General features: G+C 45.5%; 1 protein-coding gene across 1 annotated transcript in view; it reads left to right on the plus strand.

Annotated features, from left to right (window-relative positions):
- LOXHD1 (lipoxygenase homology PLAT domains 1) overlaps nucleotides 1–21,828 on the plus strand; it is a 167,540-nt gene that overhangs the window by 62,630 nt on the left and 83,082 nt on the right. The window contains exons 11-16 of the mRNA XM_004380881.1: nucleotides 636–722; nucleotides 1,150–1,285; nucleotides 11,173–11,327; nucleotides 13,061–13,221; nucleotides 16,640–16,716; nucleotides 18,571–18,767. Coding sequence (XP_004380938.1) covers nucleotides 636–722; nucleotides 1,150–1,285; nucleotides 11,173–11,327; nucleotides 13,061–13,221; nucleotides 16,640–16,716; nucleotides 18,571–18,767 — 813 coding nt within the window. The remainder of the gene's footprint in view (nucleotides 1–635; nucleotides 723–1,149; nucleotides 1,286–11,172; nucleotides 11,328–13,060; nucleotides 13,222–16,639; nucleotides 16,717–18,570; nucleotides 18,768–21,828) is intronic.

Genomic DNA, 21,828 nt, shown 5'->3' on the forward strand with positions numbered 1-21,828 from the left:
CCCCATAGGGTTTCCAAGGAGCAGCTGGTGGATTTGAACTGCCAACCTTTTGGTTAGCAGCCATAGCTCACCATAGCTCTTAACCACTGTGCCACCAGGGCTCTCTTTGACTTTTAGGTAGGAATTATCTGTATACAGATTTGTGCCCCAGTGCTACCCTCCTCTCAGAGCACCTCGTCTGTGCCCCTATGACACCACTTCGTTCATTGCTCTTTATGTATTTGTCTTCCCTGTGAGCCCCTGGAGAAAGCGCATGACTGTTGTTTTGATCTTGGTATCTGTTTCTGTGCCCTGCAGACTCCTGGCCCTGTGGGCCTGTGTTAATTTGCAGGGCTGCCAGACAGATTTCGTTACTGGAACTTTATTGCTTGGAGGCTTTTCTTTGGGCTGGATCCCACTGTAGATCAGTTATTTTTATTCCATTTCATGAGCTCTACATGGGTGTCTTGCCCTCACATGCTACTGGTTACAAGGCAGGAGAGAATAGAGTGTGTGTAGGTGGCTTGAAGCAAACCCAACCCCACTGCTGAAAAAAACAACTCAAAGCAGGTGCCCTCCTTGGCAGTGAGTCAGTTATGAAGATGGACACATTTTACTTAGTTCTGCCTACTAGGCCTTTTTATTTCTCGCCACAGGTTGAGATCCCGGATCTCGGAATATTTTATAAGATTCGGGTGTGGCATGATAAAAGGAGTCCCGGTTCTGGATGGCATTTAGAAAGGGTGAGATGCGCCATCTTGGGGTGGGAGGTGGTTGGGAGAGGAACTAGAATGGCTCCTTTCTAATGACCCTGTCACATAAGTTTGCCTCTGTATTTAATGGGAGCAGGGACAGGGAAGGGTTATGGTGAGGCCTGAATTTGGATACAGGACACAGGGATGTCCTGATAGGGACGGGACGTCCAAAGTAGACTGAGAAAAAGCTCAGGTGTTCAGGGGGCTTGCATTCTGACCCAGCCACCTGGCTGCTAAGCAAGTGTGGGTCTCCATGGGAGCAAAGGAGAAATATTAATCTGGCACTCTGTCTTACACAAGGGCCATCTCCACAGCATGGCCTCAGCCTCCCTGAGATGAGATAGCTGAATGGGGACTCCAGGGCATTATGAATATCTCCAGCCCACCTCCTTGCTCACTCCAGAACTTTTTCCAGATGACCCTGATGAACACTCTGACCAAGGACAAGTATAACTTCAACTGCAATCGCTGGCTGGATGCCAATGAGGATGACAACGAGATCGTGAGGGAAATGACTGCAGAGGGCCCAACAGTGCGGAGGATAATGGGCAGTAAGTACTAACCAGCTGCCCAGCCTGGGGGAACTCCACAGTGGAACTATTTTTTTAAAATATTATTTATTTTGTTGCTGTTGTTGAGAATATATATATCAAAACCTACACCAATTCAACAGTTTCTACATGTACCATTTAGTGACATTGATTACATACTTGGAGCTGTGCAACCATTCTCACCCTCCTTTTCTGAGTTGTTCCTCCCCTATTGACATAAATTTACTGCCCCCTAAGATTCCTATCTAATCTTTCAAGTTGCTGTTGTCCCTTTGATTCCATATAGATAGTTCTTGAAAGAGCATAATGCTCAAGACAGACATTCTTACTAGTTAAGCTAAACTATTGTTTAATTTTAAGAAGACTTCAGGGGATATTTTTTGTTTTAAAATTTAAAGATTATCTCAGGGCAATAGCTTCAGGGGTTCATCCAACCTTCCTGGCTCCAGAAAGTCTGGAGTCCATGAGAATTTGAAATTCTGTTTTGCATTTTCCCCCTTTTGATAAGGATTCTTCTATAGAATATTTGGTCAAAATATTTCCAAATGGTATCCGGGCACCATCCATTCTTATGTTCTCATGGCAAAGGAGGCAGTTATTCATGGACACAATTAGCCACGCATTCCATATCCTCCTTCTATTCCTGACTCTCCTTCTTCCTCTGTTACTCTGGGCAAATAGAGACCAATTGTTGTGCCTGGAATGCCTGCTTACAAGCTTTTAGGACCCCAGGCACTACGCAATGAACTAGGAGGTAGAACAGAAGCACTAAACATGTTATTAGGCCAATTAACTGGGATGTCCCATGAAACCGTGACTCTAAACCTCCAAACCAAGAAACCAAATCCCATGAGGTGTTTGGCTGGACATAAGCAGCCTCAGCAGCTACTTTTTTTTTGTCGGTGTTGTAAATATATCTGTCACACAACTTTTGCCAATTCAACTTTTTACAGGTGTACAATTTATTGACAGCAATTACATTAATCGGCTGTGCAACCCTACCCTTAATCAATGCTACATTTCCATCACCGTTAACCCCCCATTTCCCTCTCCCTCCTGCCCCTGGGAATCACTAATAAACTTTATTCTCTATGCATTTACCCTTTCTTGTCTTTTTATATAAGTGAGGTCATATAATATTTGTCCTTTCGTGATTGATTTATTTTACTCAGCATAATGTCTTCCAGCTCCATCCATATTGTAGCATGTATCAAGACTTCATTTCTCCTGCTGGCTGAGTATGTAGTGGAACTCTTAATTGATGTGCCAGTGGCAGCCTGGCTCACGAGCTGGTGGTCTTGCCCACTGTGTATTATTGGGCTCCTTCTGATGCCAGGGTGGATTTAGAAGGTCCCCAGCCTGAAGATTGGCTTGGAGGAACCATCTCCAAAGCATGATGCTAGAGCTCTACCATGATGGGTATGTGTGTTTGTGTGTTGTGGAGCAATTTATGGGTCTTCTGGTTGGCTATGTGGGGATGAGAAGAATTCACAGTGGTTAATATTTCCCCAGAGCTTCCATGTCATTAAACGAAACATCCTCCTGCTCACCCCCACAAATTATGCATGAAGTGCTACCCAAAAAGGAAGGCTGTGTCTGGGTTCTTGTAGCAATGCTTGGCTGCTCCTTGATGAGTCCTCAATTTCTTTTTGAGGCTAATAGGAGACAGACTTCGCTTTTAATCTGGATTCAAACACTCATATTCAAAGAGACACAGGGAGATAATTTTGCCTCAGGCTGTAATAGCAGAGTGTTGGAAAATACACAACAAATGCCTTGTCTTTGCTCCTTGGCAGACATTGCTAAGTGATTGCAGCATTCTTCTCCATGAGTCTGAAATAAGCTTCATAGGCCTCTACAGAGCACTCCAAACAGACATAACCAATCACTTAAGATATTATCTATTTGCTATCCTTGTGATAGCCCTTAATATCTTTAATACTAAAGTAGTGCTATAAAATCACAGAAAGTTAAGAATACATAGAAAAATATGTTACCCATAGTTCCAGTAGCTCTTCCAAATATTTGTGTGGTGTCATTTCTCAGATGATCATGGAGTATTTATATGTACTCTGCATTTGCACACACAGTAGAAGCTTCATATATATTTGTTAAAATGATATGAACGGAGTTAAATACTCAAAAACATAGAAACACCAAACGGCAAGTACCCCAAAAGAGATTATCTAATCTGTTAGTCTAACTAGGCAATGTTTGCAATTAGCATGGTGTGTCTTCTATTTTGTGGTTCTCCTTCATTCATAATTAAATAGACAATCATGGAATATTTGTGTTCAAGGCCCTTAAAATAGCCTGACGCAGATGAGAAAACCGAGGAAGTTTTTGCTGTGGCTACACAGTTAGTTAGGAACAGAGTGAGACCTCAAGTGAGTCTGGTTCAATGGCTGTCCCTTGCCTCTTCACATTCAATAATATTTTCTTTGGGAACATTCTCGGGTTTTCTTGGCTGTAATCTTTATGGGAGCAGATTGCCAGTCTTTCTCCCACAGAGCTGCTGGGTGGGTACAGTTAGCAGCTGAGCCCTTAACTGTTGAGCCACCAGGGCTCCTTCAAATAACATATATTTCCTCCCAAACTGAAACTTTATGTAATATGTAGCCCACCAAAGCAGGAATACATCTGATCTTACCTTTGTGTGCCAGAATTGAGCCACAGGTATGAAGAACTGGGAAGGGAGTCTTGGGACCTAACTTTTAAACCCTTCTAACCAATTCTCATGGTTTTAGCTCCTCACTCCCTACTTCTAAAGTTACCCTGGGACTGTCATTCCCGGATATTTTGCAGGATTGCTTCTGGAATTTCACAACTCAACTGAGATCAATTCTTTCTTGCCTGCTAAGTCAGGGGTCTCAAATTTGAGCATACCTTGTTACCTGGAGGGCTGGTTCAAACACAGATTCCTAGGTCCCACCAAAGAATTTCTGATTAAGTAGGTCTAGGGTGCACCCTAGAATTATCTAACAAGTTCCCAGGTAATGCCGATGCTGCTGGTGGGACCCACACTTGGAGAACCATTGTGTGAAGCCACTTACCACTCTTCCATGTGCTTACCGGCTTCCAAAATGTTGCCACTGTTGTCTATACTTGTCGGTTAAACTTTTTATTGGTTGTTTAGATCTTTAAGTTCATCTTTATAGTGTCATTTTAGTGGGGATTTTCCGGAGAAAGTCTGTCATTTTTACTCAGAATCTCCAGAATGTTCTTTACCTCCTCCTCCCCCTTGCCTTGGCTGAAACATGATCCCTCCTCACAAACCAAGGCGTCAGACTCCTTCTGCATTTCAGTCACTTGCTGTGAGTCCTCCTTTGAGCTGACACCATCTCACAATGTTGCCTTCTGCCCAGCTCAAGTCCGTCTTCTGTTGGCCTCTAATCACCTCTCCTTGTTGACTAAAGGTGAGGTAACATGTCCCCGGGTCATTCTCTAGACCCCAACTCCTGCCTTTGTCCTAGGACAGTATACTTCAAAGTGTGGCCAAGGGCTCACCTATATTATAATTGCCTGGAGTGTTTATTAAAATACAGATTTCTGGGTCCAATTCCAGATATGCTGATTTAGACTCTCTGAGAACTACATCTGGTAATCTGTATTTTTATCAAACATACCAAGTAATTTTTATGCCTATTAATGTTTTAGAGTCTTTGTCCTGCTTATTTCAATGTCCCTGTGGAAAACCCCATTCAGCCACATCCTATCCTCATCCACTTTGTTCACCTTCTTCTCTGCCTCCATCCCACTTAACTAGACACTCTTGGTCCCTCCCTCAGGGTCATCATAGGGAGCTGCTCCTTCTCTGAACTCCATACCTCGCTCTCAGCTCAAGCACCTGCCCTGCCAGCTTTCTCAAGCCCTTGATCACACTTCACCCCCTCTTGAACTCCTTCCAGTTCCCTACTCCTCCCATTTTTCCTGGCCTGTCGGGGCTGTTTCCTTCATGGGTGTGTGGAAGATAGGTCTGAGGAGCAAACCCACAAGCAGTCAACCAGGAGTGAGATAGAGGCCCTAAAATAGGGCAGGGATCAGGTAGATGAGAGAGGAGAAGATAAAATCAAAAATATTTTGAAGGTGCAACTGGCAGAGCTTGGTGAATGAATGCTGTGGAAGCAATGGAGAGAGAAACTTCCTGCCCAGGATGTTGGGAGAAACTCTGCAGATGAAGTGCTGTTTGAGCTATAGGTTTTCTATTGGTGATAAGGGGAGAACATAATAGGAGGGGTTACACATATAAACATGCTTGTAACGTTTCAAACAAGGAGCCCTGGTGGAGCAATGGTTAAACACTCAGCTGCTAACTGACAGGTTGGCGATTGAAACCCACTCAGCGGCTCCTATAAAGATTACAGCCTAGAAAACCCTTGGGGCAATTCTACTCTGTCACATGGGACCGCTATGAGTCAGAATCTACTGGACGGGCTCCTAACAACAACATTTCAAACAGCGTGCCATATGTGAGAGTGTCATAGCTGGGATTTGTTTTTTTGTCTGTGATACAGTTAAAGAATCATTTCCATGAGGAAAAATTCTCTGATGAATAACAGGATTAAAGGGCTGTCTGTCCTGGCACACTGTCTATAAAGGCAGTTTGATGCCTTCTGGGGGTCCTTGGCCCACCGCAGGATGGGGGTACTTTGGAGCCCATCCCGATTCTAATGTCTTTCTCCCAGCTGTTCTGCCCACATAAATTTCTCTTGTGCTTGGAACACACCCAGGTCCTCACTCACCTCTACAAGATCTGGATTCTGGGCTGGAAGCTTCTTTATAAAAGTAAATAGAGCTGGGGGCAAGCTTCTTCCTTCCCTAGTTGGTCCCAGGCTGTAATGAATCATGTGCAGGACCAGGACTTCCTAGAAACCCCGTAAGTGAAGGGTCCTGGACTCGTGTAAAATGAGTAAATACCAATTTAAAATCAATTCTCTAAGTTTGAAATCGTGTGTCCCTAGTTTACTTAAAATCAGGATAGCTGGATAAGCAATGAATGCATGTCTGAGAGTCAAGAGGCTTTTGGGAGGGAGTGCACTGATTCATGCAGGCTGGGAGACACGGACAAAATATGCATGGCTCACAGGTGATTTCCACCTTACCTTTCCCCCATGACTTACATGAGATAGTAAAACAAACGAAATCAGCACTCCACTGCGTGCCCAGCAGAAGTGATTACACGTGACTCCAGAGTGGGCAAGGGACTGTTGCATACAAGTGCTGGAAACTGGAGCTTCTTGTAATCAGGCTATAATTTTTAAATTACAGTACAAGAGGCTCTGGTACTTACCCATCTGTTTAGAATCTTTCGTGCTGAAGCCTAACATATCATTTTTAATTGTCCACAGACTTCCTTCCAGTCAGAACTGGGATCTTCCGTGGCAGGTGGGCCCGGAGGAGCCCCTAAGAGAGTGTTGGGACACCTGAGAACTTTCAACCAAATGGACCTCAGAGCTCTAGAACAAAGGAGACTGGAATTCCCAGGCAGAGAGATTTCTGAATTCCCTCGTCAGTTTTTGTCTGGGAATAGCCCGGTAGTTACAGTTAAGAAAGCAGAAAGAACTAGCCTTCTCAGAGTTAAGAAAAAGAGGAGGTTAATGTTTAGGGTTTTCCCACCTTCCTTGGTGGCGCAGTGGTTAAGCGTTCGGCTGCTAACCATAATGTCAGCAGTTTGAAACCACCAGCAGCGCTGCCTGGAAACCCTGTGGGGCAGTTCTACTCTGTCCTATAGGGTCACAGCGAATCAGAATCAGCTATGCTTCATACGTCCCAATGTTTTCAGTTTTCACTTCAGTCAATGCTGTTCCTTCCTCCTTTTTTATTTTATTTTATTGTGGTGAAAATATACATAATAAAACATATGCCATCTCAAAAATTTTCTACATGTACAATTTAGCAACATCGATTACATTCTTCAAGTTGTACAACCATTCTCCATATCCTTTTCCAAATCATTCCACCACCAATTAACAGAACTTCAATGCCCCCTTGTTCCTTCCTCTTACTGTTAACACATTATACCACGGAAAGCTTAACACAAAAGGATTGACTTCATTCATACCAAGGCTGAAGGGATAGTGTATTTTCTTCCCCCATGATCATCTGAATTTTAAAAGCAGTGATTAGAAAAGGCAGGGTGCGCTGAATTTCAGGTATGGACCAATGAGGGAGTCCCTCGGTGGTTAACATGCTTGGCTACTAACCAAAATGTTGGAGATTCAAGTCCACCCAGAAGCTACTCTAAAGAAAGGCCTGGTGATCTACTTCTGAAAAGATTGGCCATTGAAAACCCTATGGAATACAGTTCTACTTTGACACACATCAGTTTGCCATGACTCAGAATCAAGTCGACAGCAACTGGTCTGGTCTGGACCTATGAGGAGGCAGTACTGGGGGCAGGAGCCTTTTTCCTCCATCTTAACTGATGATTTAAGTGCCTGCCTATGCCACCTCTGCTCACAGCAGGGCTTTATATTTAAGCAATAATTTTTTCCCTTTTTTCTTTGCCTTTTGCTACAGACCCTGGGTCTTCATGTACTCACATGTTTAATGGTCAGATCTAATTTTTAGATGTCTCTATATTTCCAAATAAAAATGAGTATATTACTGAAAAAAATAATTCGTACATTGAATTTAACTTCCTGGTGATTTGTCTCTGATGTGCTTTATCTTCATTTTAGATGGACCAGCGATGAGTAGTGGCACAATCTGTGTATTTTTTTTTTTTTAAACAACAGCTTTGAGATAAAACTCATGTACTATAAAATGTATCCTTTTAAGTGATCTTTAGAATAGCCACAGTATATTTATAGAGATGTATATCCATCAATGCTATCAAATTCTAGAACATTTTCATCACTCCAAAAAGAAACCCCACACTCCTTAGCGCACATACCCTTTTCTCCTCATTCCCCTCACCCACATATATGCAAAGTCATGTCGTCTGTGAATACAGGTAGTCTTCTTTCTTTACAATCTGATGCTTTTTGTTTCTTTTTCTTGCCAAAGAACCTCAAGTACAATGTTGAATAGAAGTGGTAAGGGAAGACCTCCTTGTCTTGTTCCTGATCTTAGGGGGGAAGCATCCAGTCTTTCACCATTAAGTATGACGTTAGCTGTGGGATATTCATAGATGGCCTTCTATTCCTAGCTTACTGAATGTCTTTTTATGATGAAAGGGTGCTGGATTTTGTTAAATGTCTGTTCTACATCTACTGAGATGACCATATGGTTTCGTCCTTTATTCTATTAATATGATGGATTACATTGATTTATTTTCATCTGTTGAGCCAACCTTGCATTCCATGGTGTGTAATTCTTTTCATGTTTCTGGATTTGGTTTGCTAGTATTTTATTGAGGATTTTTGCATCTATATTCATACAGGTTATTGGTCTGTAGTTTTATTTACTTGTGATTTCTTTGTCTGGTTTTGGTATGAGAGTAATACTGGCCTCAGAGAATGAGTTGAGAAGTGCTCACTTTTCTTCTACTTTTTGGAAGAGTTTGTGAAGGATTGGTGTTAATTCTTCTTTAAACTTTTGATAGAATTCACCAATGAAAATCATCTGGGCCTAGAATTTTATCTGTGAGAAGTTTTTTTTTTTTTTTTAATTACAAATTCTTTATTTGTTATAGGTCTAGTTTGTCTAAAGAAAAACATTTGATTAACAAGTCAATTAGAGTGAACAGGATTTACTGAGCAATAAAGCTGCTCTCAAACAGCGAGAACCCCAAACTGAAAATAGTGAGGGAGCTCGAGTTTGCATAGTTATAATGCCCTTTTAAAGCTTAAATGAATAAGTATCTTGCCCTTTGCTTGGATTGGTAAATCACATTAAATTTTCCTTTTGTTTTGGGAAAGCTATTCACTGAATGCTAAAACTGGCTTATCTTGATTGGATGAGTGTTGCTAACTCATGTTGATAAGTATTGCTAACCCATGCTGATAAGGAAAAATTGCCTAAATTTTGATTTTGGCTTAAAGTTTCTTATAAATGGCCTTATGACTAAGTTTTTTTTTTTTTTTTTAAATTGTGCTTTAGGTGAAAGTTTACAGCTCAAGTTAATTTCTCATACAAAAATTTATACACATATTGTTATGTGACACTAGTTTCAATCCCTTAAATGTGACAGCACACTCTCCGTTTCCACCCCGTGTTTCCTGTGTCCATCCAGCCAGCTCCTGTCCCTTTCTGCCGTTTCATCCTGCCTCTGGACAGGAGCCACCTATTTAGTCTCGTGTATCTGTTTGAACTAAGAAGTACACTCTTCATGAGTATTATTTCATGTTTTATAGCTTATGACTAAGTTTTGTTTGACTCTTGGCCCAGGGAAGCCATTTTAATTCTTGCTTCTATAAAAATTTGTAACACCTTTAATCTCCTGACTTCTCTTCATTTCCACTGCACCCTGAGACCTAGGCACCATCCTCCCTTTCCTAAACTACTGTAACGATCTCAATAACTGGCCTTTCTGATTCCATTCCTTTTCCCACATGGCGCCAGAGTGGTCTTTAAAAAAGTAGATCAGATCAAGTTTCTTCCTTGCTTAAAACCCTCCAATGGCTTTCCATTGTAAAAAAAACCTGCTCAGAAAACACCGAAGAAGTTGTCCTTGATCTATCACACCCTTTGTGTCTGGCCTCTGTGCTCCTCTGGCCTCATTTCACACCCCTTCCCACTCCTTCCACTCCACTCCCATTGGCCTTCTCTCTGCTCTTCGAACATGCTCTGCCGATCCCCGCTCTGGGGCCTTTGCACTTTACCAGAACTCTCTTCTCACAGAGCTTCCTGTGGCTGGCTCTTTGTATCATTAACATTTTAGACTAAATGTTGTCTCCTTGCAGCAGCCTTTTCTGCGTCTCTATCTAAATCACCTCCACTCCCTCACCCTACTCCTCCCACCTTCAATCACACTCTATGGCAGCACTCCATTTGATTCACTTTGCTACAGCTATAACTTGGAAATTTTCATGTTCATAATTTGTTTATGGTCTTACTGTCCATCCCTTCCCTCCACTCTCCCACTCCCGACTCCAATGTGTCCCCTGTGGGAGCAGGTGCCTTGTCTGTCGTGTTCACTGCTATATCCCTGTGCTTATAACAGTGCCTAGCACCTACTAAGTATAAGTAAACAGTGAGCTGTGGGGTAAGTGAATGAGTGAATGAACTTTACTTTCCAGCCTATTTTAAGTTAAAAAGCAGGGCTGTGGTGTGCAGGGGTACAGGCCTGCCTCCTCTATGGGACATTTTTAGCATGCAAAAAAGCCCCTGCCCTTCCCAGAGTGGCCGCATTTCATGCTATTCTCTCTGCTTCTCTTTCTGGCATGTCTTAGCACTGGGGGGTTCGGATGAGAAGGGGAAGGCTCAGCTCTGGTTCACAAAGAAAAGTTACCTTACTTGAGAAGACAGGACTAAGACGTGTGAATTGCAGAACAATCTAAGGCAAAAAAGTTTGCCAAATTGGATGTCATCAAGTGCCAAAATGCTTGGATTTGACCAACGGGCCCCAGACACTGACCAACTGCATCCAAGTCACCTGGAGGAGCATGTAAACAGTGCAGTTTTAGGGGTTCAATCTTTGGAGAGTCAGATTGGGAAGTCCGAAGTGCCACTCAGGAATCTGAATCTTTATCAAAGTTCCCCAGGGAATTCTGATATTTTATCCAGGTTTGGGAACCTCTGGTGTAGGCCAAGAGATGTGCGGACGAGCTGGCCCTTGGCTGGGGTGGGGAGGGATTTGCCTAGTCAGTGGAAAGGAGCTAGGCCACTCTGCAATAGGGTTGGGGGGAGACAAGGAGGCAGAACTCAGAGGTGGGGAGCAGCTGGGCTTGCATTGGGGAGCAGGGGGCTGTCGGCCAACGGTGTCCTCTCTCTTTGCCTGGCAGTGGCCCGGTACCGCGTGACTGTGTGCACAGGGGAACTCGAAGGTGCGGGGACTGATGCCAACGTCTATCTCTGCCTTTATGGTGATGTGGGAGACACAGGGGAGCGGCTGATGTACAACTGCAGGAATAACACCGACCTGTTTGAGAAGGGCAGTGTAAGTTGTGCCAACCACCCTCCCTGGCCCCTTCCCCTTCCCTTGTCTTCCCTGCTGTGATAAAGGAGAGCTCATGGCTGGTACCCGGGTCTCAGCTTCCAGAGAAACTCACCTTGGGGAAGGGAGTGGGGAACCCGATAATCCCAGCAGCAGCCACTAGGGGGCGTAGTAGTGACCGGTTGGCTTGATCCCTAGGTTCTTGGCCCACCCCTAATCCACTGACGTGTGTGAACCCCTACTAGGCTCCTAGAACTATCTACCTAGGAGTAGGAGAGCCACCCTAGAGGGGTCATGGCTCCCTCCCTTCCATCCTCAGAGCTTTGAGAAGAGGGCAGAGCAGGAGGACACATGAGGAGGTAGGAGAAGCATCTTTCTTATCTCAGGGTGGCTGGAGAGGGCAGGACATCTGAGATGTAGAAGAGAGGACCCGGGCTGGAGGAAAGCTGGGACATCAGAAGGCCAACTTAGGAATTCTTCATTTTCTACCAGGCATGATCACTGGTGGCATCTTGCTCATGCCCTTTTTGAAAGAGAAACCAGAAAAGTACATGAAACATGCAGGTGGGAGAACTGGGTTTTGCTCCTAGCCTGTCTATGAATGTCCTTGGTTTCCCTGACCAGGAAATGGGTTTACAGTACTGTGTGGGGGCAGTGGGACAGGAGTCAGGTGGTCTGAGGGTAAACCCAGTTTCCTTGTGTGTAAAATAGGGAAAGGATGCCTACCTGTGGCCAGCTGTTGTGAGGATTAGGGATGGCAGATGTGCTGCACCGGGTATCAGACCTGGCCCACAGCACATAGTAGGTGCTCAGTAAAGAGCAGTTGTTGCAACAATGTGAGGTGAAGGAGGCTCACCCAGGTGAAGGGATTTGTAGACTGTGGTCGCTTGAGCACTACCCTCGCTGCAGCTCCTTCCTCTGCTGCCCTTACTTTTTAGGACAGGGCAGCCCTGGGATGGGAGTGGAGGCCTCTCTCCAAGGGCCAAGCCAAGCTGACCTCGTTCTCAAGATTATGGGTATGACAAGGCTGTGGTGGCAAAAGGAATTCGAGAAGAGGGTTATGGGTGGGCTCAGGTCCATTTAGGAGATGAGGTGGGGTGACTTTACTTCACATAGCTTTTATTTTCATCTCTCTCTCATACCCACCTATCTTTCTCTCCACCCTGTCTATGCTTTTCCATCGACATCTTCTAACTCCTTTGCCCGTCAAATCTGCCCATCTGTGATCCTGGCCCTGGAGGCTCCGGGTATGCACACACGCACCTGCCTCATCAGAAGGCAAAATTGTGAAATAAGCAAGACCACTTGGTCCTCCCAATCAATTCTAATCCTTCTCCTCCTCTAGAAGGGGCCAATGTCCTTCTGTAGCAAGGAGTCAGAGGAAGTTAGCTAAGGAACTAACTTGTGGTCAATGCTTAGTGACTCGTAACAGCTTAACCTGTTCAGCCTCCGAGGGTAAGTTGCCTTTTAGAAGGAGATCATACGGAATGGCCATGTTAACCAAAAAGTGCAGATCTCAAATACTGGGAACTTGTCATAGTGTGATATTCCAGTGGTAGAAATGGGGTAGGGGGGCTTGACCTGTTCTGGGTCCCTCCACTTATGTGCACTTGTGAAAGGCCAGTGGCCCAACCCATCAGCTCTGGCTTTCCTAGTTTCTTGGCTTGGATCTTCCTTTGGTGTCTGAGTCTCGGGGTAGATATCATCCACCTGGCCTTGCTGTCTTTCTCCTGCAGGCTGACGAGTTCACCATTGAGGCTGTTACCCTGAGGAAGGTGAGGCGGATAAGGATCCGGCATGATGGCAAAGGTGCGGGCAGCGGCTGGTACCTGGAGCGGGTGCTGGTGAGAGAGGAGGGGCAGCCTGAGAGCGACAATGTGGAGTTCCCATGTTTCAGGTACACAAGTCCCACCTGCTTCTGTTCTCCAGCTTAGATTTTGATTCCTGAGTTTTAGGAAGACCCAGAAGGTTGGAGGTTTGAACCTACCCAGAGGTACCTTGGAAGACAGGACAGGTGATCTGTTTTTGAAAGGTCACAGTTTTGAAAAACCTATGGAGCACAGTTCTACTCTGCACACATGGGTTCACCATGAGTCAGAATTGACTTGATGGCAGCTAACAACAATAACAGCCATGCTACGGGGACCAGAAAGCAAAAGAGTGGCTTAAACGTGTAGTTGGTTCAAGGAGGAGGTGGTCCTGCTCGGTGCTTAGACCCAAGCCTGTATCCCCACCTGAATTGTTATTTTAACTCTCTGGGAGAGGAGGACAAACCAGGCCTATTTATCAAAACTTCACTCCCAGGATCAGGGCGTGGTAAGTGTCTTAGCTATAGTAGATATGTGTGTGTTTGTGTATGTGTGTGTGTGGTCCATGTGGTGTCTGATGTATGTATGTGTGGCTTGTGGTGTGTGTGGTGTGTGTGTGTGCTGTGCAGTGTGTGTGTGTAGTATGTGTGGCATGTGATGTGTGTGGTGTGTGTGGTGTGTATGTGTGGTGTGTGGTAGGTATGGTGTGTGGTGTGTTTGGTGTATGGTGTGTGTGTGTGTGTGTGTGTGTGTGTGTGTGTGTGTGTGTGTGTGTGCTCCTGAGAGCTCAGGAGAGATTTAAAAAATTACCAGCAGACTGGCTTATCCATTTAGTGATATCTCACCCTGAAACTAGGCTGAAGTGTTTCAAGCTGAAAGAGAAATGCTATATTTGGGCATGTCTATTAATACCCTATGAGTATTTAGGTGGAGACAAATGACAAGTCATGGTTTCCCTTTACTGCTGGGGAGGGGCTGGGGATGGATAAATGGTGGAGGGACTGAAGGGAGAGTGGGGGTGTTTCTCTGATGGACAAGAGTCTGCTGGTTTTCCACCCTTCCCCTCCCTGAAAATGCATGGCCAGGGCTATACCACAGCCTTCCTGCAGTCACCAGGTCTGTGGAAGACGCTAGAGAGTGACCCCAGCAGGACAGACAGGGGTGAGGGGGCTCCTAATGGGTTGATTTGAGGGGCTCTGGCCAGTACCCCACTCCCAACTATCTCTCCCTTTCTCTGCCATCAATGCCTAGAATCTCACCATTGTATCTTCATTTCTTCATTTCTAGTCGTAAACATTCTAGATTCATGGCATCAAAGCCCGTGGGACATGTAACAACTTAGCTGTTGTTTAACATTTTCATGTTCGCTCACAGCCAACTGACAGCAAGGTCTCATGGGAGTGCATGGTCGTGTGCCTGGGGAGGGAACGGGCAAGAGAAGGGATGGGGGAGATGACAGTGTTGCCTCCACTGGCCCTGTGGAAGTTGTATATTGGCGGAGGGGAGTGGGGTTTAGGGAGGCCTGAGCTCTGCGTCAGAAGGGGGAAGAGGAAGCAGTGGCTTCCTTTTATGGCCTCCTTTGATGGCGCCCTTTGATGGTCTTCTCTCTGGAGTGTAATGGGGGGAGGTCTGAGGAGACAAGCATCAGGACATAAACAAATGGGGATCAAGAGATAAATGTCTTGGTTTCCCCAATACCCTGGATAGCACTGAGGGTGTCTATTCTATTACCATTGGCTCCATATCACATCCTAAGGACTAGACAATTTGTGCTTGCAGGGTTGTCTCATTTCTCAGGGTAGGTTTTTGTGCTCAGTGGGAAAGGTGCTTCTCAGGTGAATAGGTCCAGTACCTTTCCCCTTGGTGGATGACCAGCAGAGAAATGGGACCATGGCATTCATCCTCATGTATTGACATATCACAGCGATCAAGCCCTGGCATGCAGGGCACAGACCCGGCTTCTCCTTGAAGGCAAACCTCACTCATCCTTGAGGACTCAATAAGGCCCCTTCACCATGAGCCCTTCTCATATCTCTGAATTCCTGTAGCACTTACTTGGGTTCGACATCCACCCTTGTCTTAGTCTTCAGTGCCTCAGCCATTACTGTCCTGTCTTCTCAACTGGACTGTAGGTTCTTTAAGGGCTGGGCTGCGTCTTATTTATCTTAGTACATCTTCTCTGCCTTCGCCCCAGACCAGAGCCCTCAGCACAGTGCCCTGCACATGGTAGTCTCTTAGGAAAAAAAGGTGGCTGTTTTGATGATGACGATGAAGCGGGTGTTCATGGATTTTAGGACAAATTTTTACCGTGATTCCCAAGGCCCTTCATCACATGACCCAGCTCACCTATCCACTGGCCTCTTCTTCCAGCTTTCTACCTTTCACCCTCCCCTTCGTGCGCCTCTTCACCCTATCCCTCACTCTACTTTTCACCCAACCCTTCATTCTACTCTTCACCCTGCCCCTCACTTGACCCTTTTCTATCCCTCACTTTACCCCTCACTCTACTCTTCTCTATCCTTAACTCTACCCTTCACTCTACTCGTCACTCTTCTCCTCTCCCTAGCCCTCATTCTACCCCACTCTATACCTCACTGTACCCTTCACCCCACCTTCATTCTAACCTTCTTTCCATCCCTCACTCTACCCCTCACCCTCCCCTTCACTCTCCCCTTCACCCTACCTTTCATTCTACCCCTCACTCTACCCTTCGCCCTACCACTCACTTTACCCTGCACTCTACCATGCATTCTACCCTTCTCTATCCCTTACTCTACTCTTCACCTTACCCTTCATTCTACCCTTCTATCCACCCCTCACTCTATCCCTCACCCTACCCTTCACTTTACCCCTCACTCTACCCTTCACTCTCCCCCTTATCCTACCCCTTACTCTCTCCCTCACACTCTACCCTTTACTCTACACTTCACCTTACCCCTCACCCTACCCTTCACCCTACCCTTCACTCTATCCTTAACTCTGTCCCTCACCCTACCTCTCATTCTACCCCTCACTCTGTCCTTCACCCTACTCCTTACTCTACCCTTCAGTCTCCCCCTTACCCTACCCCTTACTCTCTCTCACACTCTACCCTTTACTCTACCTTTCACTTTACCCCTACTTACCCCTCATTCTACCCCTCACTCTACTCTTCACCCAACCTGTCACCCTCCCCTTCACTCTACCCCTCACTTTACCCATTATTCTACCCTTCACTCACTGCATTCCATCAACATTGTCCTTCAAGCAATTCCCGAGGCTCTGATGTTCCCTCTGGCATGCTCTTCCCCTCTTCTCCTGGTTAACTCCTTGTCACCATTTGCATCTCAGCTCATATATCACCTCCTCTGCGGAGACCTCCCTCCAGTCTGGGCTGATTTCCTTTGTTATAAGCTCTTGTAGAACCATTTTCCTTTTCTGAATTCAAAGCACTGACTGCATGAAATATGTGATGGTTTGGTTGTCTGCCTGCCACACTCAAAGAGCTAACATCTCTATGCTCACCAGGTGGCTGGACAAGGACAAGGATGATGGGCAGTTGGTCCGAGAGTTGCTGCCCAGCGACAGCAATGCGACATTGAAGAGTAAGTTGTCCAGGTGCTAGTTTGCACCTGAGAGATAGGTACTGTCCCTCAGCCAAATAGAAGCCAGCCCTTTGAGAAAGCAAGCGCTCTTCACTTCATTTCATTAGATAGCCCTGGGGAGAGTGGAAAGAAAGAGGCTGTAAGGGAGGATCTGGAACTCTCTGGTTTTGTCTTGCTTGAGCGCATAGTCTCTGTGTGGCCTTGGGTGGGAGGCCCTGCACTCATGTGGGCCTCTGTTGAGAAGAGTAATAAGAACAATGACACTAGCTAATGGTGCCAAGGGTTGAGTACCTATCATTCAGGACTATAAAATGAGTACTTCTTTTCTAATGTCAAGTATTAACCCAAAGGCCCTACAATTTTCCTTGCTGGGAATATTTCCTCAAATGGCTTGGTTTAATCATGAACTTTAGACAAAACTTTTACAAAACTTATTTACAGAATCCTCAACAATACCCACACCTCATGTTTCTCATTTATTATTTCACCTGAGTCCTATAATAACCCCAGAAGCTAAATATGCTTCCCAATAGGGCCGCACAGCAAACTGCAGAGTTGAGACTAGAGCGTCCAGTCTCTGGACTCAGAATTACAGATTTAAGAGCTGGGAAGGACCTTAGGAGATGAACCACCCCAATGTCTTCAGTGAATAGATGGCCTGTGGCTATGGAAAGGGGACCCACTTAGTATGCCCAGGTCTGCAGCCAGTGATAGAGCTGGGACCTGCACCCAAGATGTCTTCGTCTTCTTCTACTGCTCTTCCCACTCCACCAAGGCCCTGCTTTACCATGTGGATAGACCTCCTAGGCCTCCCACTTCCCAAGCCTGTGAGAGGGTTTAGATGGAAAATGTTGTAAAGAAAAGCTCCTCTTCTTGATTCCTGTGACATCTTTAAAAGCTATTTCCTTCAGTACCCTTGGATGCTCCTGGTGGAGCTGATCTGGACCAGGCCCACAAGTATGCCCTTTGCCAGAGCCTGGCCAGTCTGGAGGGCTGATCCTAGACAGGACCCAGTTTGCAGTCACCTTCTCCAAATCTTTCTTCCCAGCTGGACACTCTTAAGACAGCAATGCATGGTAGGCCTGGGATTTAGCATCATTTGCCTCCTCAGTGCTTTCTTTGTCTTCCCCAAGACACATGCCCTGGAACAAGCCTGTAGGATTTGAGTCTTGCGCCTGTTATCCCAGGACTTGCCTTTCCTGCAGGCATTTTACCTTCCTTTGCACACTGACAATGCAGACTTTTGTACATGATGAAATGGAGGACTGCCAGCACGATGTCCTCATTAAGAGCAGAGGGCTTTAGGGCCACTTTAGAATTTCACTCCTGGATGGCTACTTCTTGACTGTGCCATCTTGAGCCAAACAAGTAAACTTCTGAACCTCAGATTCCTTGTCTGTAAAGCTGGGCTAAGAATACGTAGTAGTAATACTGTGTATATAATGTGCTAACACTATTGGCAAAGGTCGATGCCCCTTTTGTCTCAGTTTCCTTGTCCATCAAATGAGAAGTTGGTCCAAGCAATGGCTTTAGATCCTTTCAAACTCTTAAATGTTGGTATTCTTGCCTGTGATTTGCATGCTTTCCTGTTCTCAGCACGTTCATACCTTGTAGGGTAGGCCAGGCAGGTATTAGAGTGCCCGTTTTGTAAATGAGGGGACTCCACAGAGATGCAAGAAGCCCCTGCCCCAAGTCACAGGGCTACTTAGAGAGAGCGGGAGCTGGGGTTCCTGACTCCCAGCCTACTGTCTCACTCCGCTGGCTCCAGCTGCTCTCCTGCTACATACCCCATGCTCTTTCCTGCTTGCCCTGCAATAACCCCTTCCTTCCTCCCTCCCGCCACGGACTGTTCAGACTATCGCTATCACATCAGCGTGAAGACGGGGGATGTCTCTGGAGCCAGCACAGATTCTAGAGTCTACATCAAGCTCTATGGGGAGAAATCAGACACCATCAAGCAAGTTCTGCTCGTCTCTGACAATAATCTGAAAGACTATTTTGAACGTGGCCGAGTGGACGAGTTCACCCTCGAGACCCTGAACATTGGAACTGTGAGTTTCCTTCCTGGGCCATTGGACATCACCTCACCCATTTCCCTACATACATCTACACATCCACACTCATGTACACACATGGGAACCATTTTGAAGGAAAGAATGCTCATTTGAGGGTTGTTAGCAAGGTAAGTTGTTTTCCAGATATGACCTAGAGCAGCTGAAGGCATGTGAACAGTGGTAAGCTTCCAGAGTCTCGTTGGAGATGAAACGTGCACTTCCAGTAGCTATGGTCCCCACATTTCCTTTAACTGTGAGAGTAGCCAGGGCTAATGTACCTGGGTCACAGACACTGGAGAAAGAAACACTAAGTGCAGGGAAGGAAAAAGAGGATAGGGAAGAATAGAAAAGAAAGGCTGATTCCCAATTCCAAACTTCAGTGTGCATTAGAATTATGCCTCGAAGCTGGTTTCAGTGCAGATTCTCTGGCCCCACCTGAGAGATTCTGCCTTAGAAGGTGGGACCCAGGAGTTTGCATTTATCAAGCTCCCAGGTGGCCCTGCTATAAGTGGCCTGAGCACTTTTTCTGGAGTAAGGGATCGAAATCCCTGGGAGTGAGGGTTGGGACCTTCCCTGGAAATGTCTGAGCTGGGCTGTGTGTTACCATCTGCCCTTCTCAGGGTGTGACTTCTTAGAAATTGAGGCAGTGGCAAGGTTTCTATCTGCAGCATCACCTTTCCTGCCTCTTCCCATCTCTGTGAGCCCCACTCTATTTCAGGTGCACTGGGGTCTCTAAGAAGCCCTGGTGGCGCAGTGGTTAAGAGCTTGGCTGCTAACCAAAAGGTTGGTATTTCGAATCCATCAGCTACTCCTTGGAAACTCTATGGGGCAGTTCTACTCTGTCCTGTGGGATCGCTGTGAGTTGGAATTGACTCAACAACAACGAGTTTGCTTTTTTTGGTTTTGGAGGCTCTCTAAATCTCTTCTCCCATCGAAATGCACGCTGGGGAAAGACCCCATGTCAGTCATACTTTGGAGTTAATGAGCTGAAATCAAGGATTTCCTGTATCAAAATGTATTTGTGTTTTAAGCTGAATTAGCAGTTGTAGAGTGAAATGCCTTTCTCTTTACTAAAGGATCTCTGGCACAACCTGCAGATAAATGAGACATCTAAGGGAGTGGGGATGGCAGTAAGAGGGTGATTCCTTCCCTCGTGTTTCTGAGACCCCCTCAATAAATGTGTGGCCAAGTAGTTGGGAGCCCAACTTTTCCACTTACCTTCTATGTGACCTTGGGTAAGTTGCTTAATCTCTCAGTTTCCTCATCCACAAAAAACAGGGAATCCGAATGGGATTGCTCTTAGCATTAAATATGTTAATAACACCAACATGCAGTTCCTAGCACATAGTAAGTGCTCGATAAACGCTGTTGTTGTCAGTTGCCAGTCAGCTCCAACTCATGGTGACTTTATGTATACTAGGAGAGACTGTTACCAGGTTCTATGCCATCTTCATGATTATTGGTATGTTTGAGTCCATGTTGTTGATCCATCTCATTGAAAGTTTCCCTCATTTTCACTGACCCTCTACTTTACCAACCATGATGTCCTTTTCTAGTGATTGGTCTTTTACGTGGGTGTCCAAAACAAGTGAGCTGAGGTCTCGCCATCCTTACTTCTAAGGAGCATTCTGGTTGTAGTTCTTCTAAGACTCATTTGTTCATTCTTTTGACAGCCCCAGTATATTCAATATTCTTCACCAACATCACAATTCAAATGCATCAATTCTTCTGTCTTCCTTTTTCATTGATTTTATTTATTGAACAATTTCTGTAAGTTGGACACTATGCTGAGTGTTGTAGAGTCAAAAGACAGTCCCTATCTTCAAGGAGCTTCCAGTGTTATCAGATAGAAGACATTTTTCCCTTTCCTTACTGTCTTAGCCAACCCCTCCCCAGGACTTTTACAGTCCCAGCACCACAGAAAGACCAAGGAAGCACTCCGTGTCCCTTGGCATGCACCCCCAGGGGCTCCCAGGCTCTGTAAACATCGCTGGTTTCTTCCAGCAATTTCAGGGACCCAGCTACATACACTCAGCTATGACAGTGTTTCCGTTACCAGCTGCAAAGAACCATTTGTCCTCAAAAGAGTGAGAGCAGGGCTTGCCTGGACAACTTTCTACTTGTGACCTTTTGGCGTTAGTCTCAACTACTAGGCAGCATCACCACTCCAAATCATGAGAGAATCTCGATGCTGGAAGGGATCGCGAAGGCCATCTAATCATTCCATCTTAGGTTAGAATTGCCCTGTATACAGCATTTCAATAATGTATAAAAGTAATTTGAACATTGAAGAGCCATGTACAAATAAGGATGGTAATACGATCATCAATGATAGCATCTAGGGTGCCTGTGGGCAAGGATAGTAACATAGCAAATCAAGGGGGCTATCAAGTATTATCAGAAAGAGACAAATATTTCTCAGGTGCAAAGAGAAGGAGGAATTGGATGTGTCTTTGCAGAACCTGAAAGGTTGTCTGAATATTCTATCACTTACAGGATGGGTAAGGAGCCCTGGTGGTGCAATGGTTAAGCACTCAGCTGCTAGCTAACCAAAAAGTTGGCAGTTTGAACCCACCCAGTGGCTCTGCAGGAGGAAGACCTGGTAATCTACTCCTACAAAGATTACAGCCTAGAAAACCCTATGCGGCAGTTCTACTCTGTCATGTGGAGTTGCTATGAGTCAGAGTTGATTTAATGGCACCCAACAACAACAGGATGGGTATGTCAAAGATAAATGCAGAAATACACACAAGTGGGTCTAGTGTGTTGTTAAAACCAATAGCACAGCTATCAGAAGCTGATGGTAAACATTTTGAAGATTTGTTTTCTTGTGCTGTCACAACCTGACATTATTAAGTACATAATGGTGCTTTCAAAGTTTATGCTTCACAGCATATCTGTTATCTCACTTGCTTTGCACAACTTCCCCAGGGTGAGCTGGACTAGAGAGGAAGGATGGGAGCTCCAGGCAGGAGACATGATGCTCTTGTTGCCCAGTGGGTGATGGCAGGGACAGGACTGGGACCCATTCTCCTCCCACTGAGTCTCCTGCCTCCCT

Source organism: Trichechus manatus, unplaced genomic scaffold (assembly GCF_000243295.1).
Source record: "Trichechus manatus latirostris isolate Lorelei unplaced genomic scaffold, TriManLat1.0 scaffold00078, whole genome shotgun sequence".
In the NCBI taxonomy this organism is placed as follows: Eukaryota; Metazoa; Chordata; class Mammalia; order Sirenia; family Trichechidae; genus Trichechus; species Trichechus manatus.